Here is a 5,140-nt window from a genome sequence, read left to right on the forward strand (position 1 = left end):
ATGACATGACACCTGTCACATACCAGCACCTGCCACATACCAACATCTGCCACATACCAACACCTGCCACATACCGAAACATACATTACACTACACATACACACATTACCAGTGTACACGGTGACGTTAGAGCAGAGTGTGGCCCTTATGATTCACAGTTGTCTCAGACACATGTTTACCACACCAGCAGGATGTGAAGATGTTAGGTGGAACCCTGGAGGTGGAGCGTTGAAGGGGGGGGGGGGCAGGTGTTAGTGGAACACTGAAGGGAACAAGGACGGGTGGAACACACGGGGATGGAGATGTGTGTGTGTGTGGGGGGAGGGGGGGGGGAGAGAGGGGGGGGAGGGGTAATGCAACATCACCATGGCACAAAATCAATAAACAGTATGAATATTATGGAAGACGTTATCTGCCTCCGCCGGAAATTGGTACCTGCGGGTGTTGGTCGATAAGAGACTGGTGAATACTGGGGAAATTGTCAAGCGCCAGCTGTTGAACTACCCGGTACTCGCCTGTTAGACACACACACACACACACACACACACACACACACACACACACACACACACACACACACACACACACACACACACACACACACACACACACACACACACACACACCTTCCCGCCGGAATGTCGCGTAAATAGGATCTAGCGCCGAAACATTGACTTGAAACAAGCGGGAGAAGCTGCTGGGCTGTCTTCAAACTACGTGTCTAACCACGTGGCGACCTTAAGTAGCCGATACGAATGGTCACACAAGTGGCTACTATAGTGTTCAACCCCAGTAAGTGCAAGGTTATGATACTGAGGAACGAAACATCATCATCACAGTTATGAGACTAAGAATGACAAAGGAAAGTGATTGTAATGTTGCGTATATGTTAAATAAAATAGAATGAAATAATACAGTATGTTTATATAATTTATGCAGCAGGTGGACGGGAAGTCAGTCATATATGGAGCCTAGAATTACTAGGTACCGGTACTGGCGACACCGGTACTGGCCGCACTGGTACTGGCCACACTGGTACTGGCCGCACCGGTACTGGCCACACTGGTACTGACTGCACTGGTACTGGCCACACCGGTACTGGCCGCACCGGTACTGGCCACACTGGTACTGACTGCACTGGTACTGGCCGCACCGGTACTGACTGCACTGGTACTGGCCGCTCCGGTACTGGCCGCACCGGTACTGCCCGCTCCGGTACTGGCCACACCGGTACTGACCGCACCGGTACTGACCGCACCAGTACTGACCGCACCGGTACTGACTGCACTGGTACTGGCCGCACCGGTACTGGCCACACTGGTACTGACTGCACTGGTACTGGCCGCACCGGTACTGACCGCTCCGGTACTGGCCGCACCGGTACTGACCGCACCGGTACTGACCGCACCGGTACTGGCCGCACCGGTACTGACCGCACCAGTACTGACCGCACCGGTACTGGCCACACCGGTACTGGCCGCACCGGTACTGACCGCACCAGTACTGACCGCACCGGTACTGGCCACACCGGTACTGGCCGCCCCGGTACTGACCGCACCGGTACTGACCGCACCAGTACTGACCGCACCGGTACTGGCCACACCGGTACTGGCCGCACCGGTACTGACCGCACCGGTACTGACCGCACCGGTACTGGCCACACCGGTACTGGCCGCACCGGTACTGACCGCACCAGTACTGACCGCACCGGTACTGGCCACACCGGTACTGGCCGCACCGGTACTGACCGCACCAGTACTGACCGCACCGGTACTGACCGCACCGGTACTGACCGCACCAGTACTGACCGCACCGGTACTGGCCACACCGGTACTGGCCACACCAGTACTGGCCGCACCGGTACTGACCGCACCAGTACTGGCCGCACCGGTACTGACCGCACCGGTACTGACCGCACCAGTACTGACCGCACCGGTACTGGCCACACCGGTACTGGCCGCACCGGTACTGACCGCACCGGTACTGACCGCACCGGTACTGGCCACACCGGTACTGACCACACCGGTACTGGCCACACCGGTACTGGCCACACCGGTACTGGCCACACCGGTACTGGCCACACCGGTACTGGCCACACCGGTACTGGCCACATCGGTACTGGCCACACCGGTACTGGCCACACCGGTACTGACCACACCGGTACTGGCCACACCGGTACTGACCGCACCGGTACTGGCCGCACCGGTACTGACCGCACCGGTACTGGCCACACCGGTACTGACCGCACCGGTACTGGCCACACCGGTACTGGCCACACCGGTACTGGCCGCACCTGTACTGACCGCACCGGTACTGGCCACACCGGTACTGGCCACACCGGTACTGGCTACACCGGTACTGGCCCCACCGGTACTGGCCGCACCGGTACTGACCGCACCAGTTCACCTAGCAGTAAATAGGTACCTGGGAGTTAGACAGCTGCTACGGGCTGTTTCCTGGGGACCCTGTACCAAAAAAGACCGGGCCGCGGGGATGCTAAGCCCAGAAATCACCTCAAGATAACTTCAAGATAACCTGAAGATAACCTCAAGACAGGCTAGGAAAGTTTTTACTACTCTGACGAAGATAAACTTTTCAAACACAAGACTCCTGGAATAGATTTCAAAAAATTCTAAAACTTTACGAAGATGTACTGGCTCCACCACACGAGTCGAACCCTGAGAGTCCAGGATGAGGGGCTAAGTCTCGGCCGCTCGGCCAAGGACAATAGCCCTTCTGCAGGTGTTATAGCATTGTATTGTCACCAACCCCGTTACCACAACTTGTCAATCCTTCACAGGTACAACCACGTCTATACTGAATCAAAAATTCTTTAGTCTCCTCTTTTGCTGCAAAAAAAAATACTTTAGAATCAAGTCAAAGAAGCGACGATAAATTGGATTAAAAATTCAATACATGGGCCAATGATTAGACTCGCGTGTGCACGCGCGTGAACCACACCAGCACACGCAGTCAGCCTTAAACTGACGCACTCTACTCCTCTAATATTTACAGCCACACTCATCAATACTTCACCGGACCACGTGTACAATATTGACCAGTGTTTAGGGTCATTATTTACAGAGATCAGCACGGAATGGTTGGCGTCTCCGGCCTCGAGTGGTCACTATAGTTATGGTGACCACACCACCAGGCCGACCACCACGTGTCCCTCCATACTGGACCACTAGCAAGTCCACTGTGCTCCACCACGGACCGAAACGTCGTCGGCTACCTTGTCTTGTGGTGTGTGTGTGTGTGTGTGTGTGTGTGTGTGTGTGTGTGTACTCACCTATATACTCACCTATATGTGCTTGCAGGATCGAGCATTGACTCTTGGATCCCGCCTTTCTAGCTATCGGTTGTTTACAGCAATGACTCCTGTCCCATTTCCCTATCATACCTAGTTTTAAAAGTATGAATAGTATTTGCTTCCACAACCTGTTCCCCAAGTGCATTCCATTTTTCTACCACTCTCACGCTAAAAGAAAACTTCCTAACATCTCTGTGACTCATCTGAGTTTCCAGTTTCCACCCATGTCCCCTCGTTCTGTTATTATTACGTGTGAACATTTCATCTATTTCCACTTTGTCAATTCCCCTGAGTATTTTATTTGTCCCTATCATATCTCCTCTCTCCCTTCTTTTCTCTAGTGTCGTAAGGTTCAGTTCCTTCAGCCGCTCTTCATATCCCATCCCTCGTAACTCTGGGACAAGCCTCGTCGCAAACCTCTGAACCTTCTCCAGTTTCTTTATGTGTTTCTTCAGGTGGGGGCTCCATGATGGCGCGGCATACTCTAAGACGGGTCTCACGTAGGCAGTGTAAAGCGCCCTAAAAGCTTCCTCATTTAGGTTTCTGAATGAAGTTCTAATTTTCGCCAGTGTAGAGTACGCTGCTGTCGTTATCCTATTTATATGTGCCTCAGGAGTTAGATTAGGTGTCACATCCACTCCCAGGTCTCTTTCTCGAATCGTTACAGGTAGGCTGTTCCCCTTCATTGTGTACTGTCCCTTTGGTCTCCTGTCACCTTATCCCATTTCCAAAACTTTACATTTACTGGTGTTAAACACCAGTAGCCATTTCCCTGACCATCTCTGCAGCCTGTTTAAGTCCTCTTGGAGGATCCTACAATCCTCGTCTGTCACAACTCTTCTCATTAATTTTGCGTCATCTGCAAACATTGACATGTATGATTCCACTCCTGTAAACATATCATTTACGTAAATTAGAAAGAGGATTGGTCCCAGCACCGATCTTTGAGGATCCTTGATCCTTGTGTGTGTGTGTGTGTGTGTGTTTACTAGTTGTGTTTACTAGTTGTGTTTTTGCGGGGGTTGAGCTTTGCTCTTTCGGCCCGCCTCTCAACTGTCAATCAACTGTTTACTAACTACTTTTTTTTTTTTTTTTTTTTTTTTTTTTTTTTTTTTTTTTTTTTTCCCACACCACACACACATACACACACACCCCAGGAAGCAGCCCGTGACAGCTGACTAACTCCCAGGTACCTATTTACTGCTAGGTAACAGGGGCACTTAGGGTGAAAGAAACTTTGCCCATTTGTTTCTGCCTCGTGCGGGAATCGAACCCGCGCCACAGAATTACGAGTCCTGCGCGCTATCCACCAGGCTACGAGGCCCCCACGAGTGTGTGTGTGTGTGTGTGTGTGTGTGTGTGTGTGAGTGTGTGTGTGTGTGTGTGTGTGTGTGTGTGTGTGTGTGTGTGTGTGTGTGTGCGTGTACTCACCTAGTTGTACTCACCTAGTTGTGTTTGCGGGGGTTGAGCTCTGGCTCTTTGGTCCCGCCTCTCAACCGTCAATCAACAGGTGTACAGATTCCTGAGCCTATCGGGCTCTGTCATATCTACACTTGAAACTGTGTATGGAGTTAGCCTCCACCACATCACTTCCTAATGCATTCCATTTGTGTGTGTGTGCGCGCGTGTGTGTGTGTGTGTACGTGTGTGTGTGTGTGTGTGTGTGTGTGTGTGTGTGTGTGTGTGAGTGTGTGTGTGTGTGTGTGTGTGTGGTGTGTGTGTGTGTGTGTGTGAGTGTGAGTGTGAGTGTGAGTGAGTGTGTGTGTGTGTGTGTGTGTGTGTGTGGTGTGTGTGTGTGTGTGTGTGTGTGTGTGTGTGTGTGAGTGT

General features: G+C 52.0%; 1 protein-coding gene across 1 annotated transcript; it reads right to left on the reverse strand.

The window, feature by feature from the left end:
• Nucleotides 1-954: 954 nt before the first annotated feature.
• Nucleotides 955-2,388, reverse strand: LOC138362166 (tenascin-like; the record flags this gene model as incomplete). Its single annotated transcript, XM_069321006.1, has 1 exon — nucleotides 955-2,388. A coding segment is annotated over one exon (1,434 nt), but the record flags the coding sequence as incomplete, so codon positions are not given.
• Between the last annotated feature and the right edge of the window lie 2,752 nt (nucleotides 2,389-5,140).

The sequence above is a fragment of the Procambarus clarkii genome, unplaced genomic scaffold, assembly GCF_040958095.1.
Source record: "Procambarus clarkii isolate CNS0578487 unplaced genomic scaffold, FALCON_Pclarkii_2.0 HiC_scaffold_1373, whole genome shotgun sequence".
In the NCBI taxonomy this organism is placed as follows: Eukaryota; Metazoa; Arthropoda; class Malacostraca; order Decapoda; family Cambaridae; genus Procambarus; species Procambarus clarkii.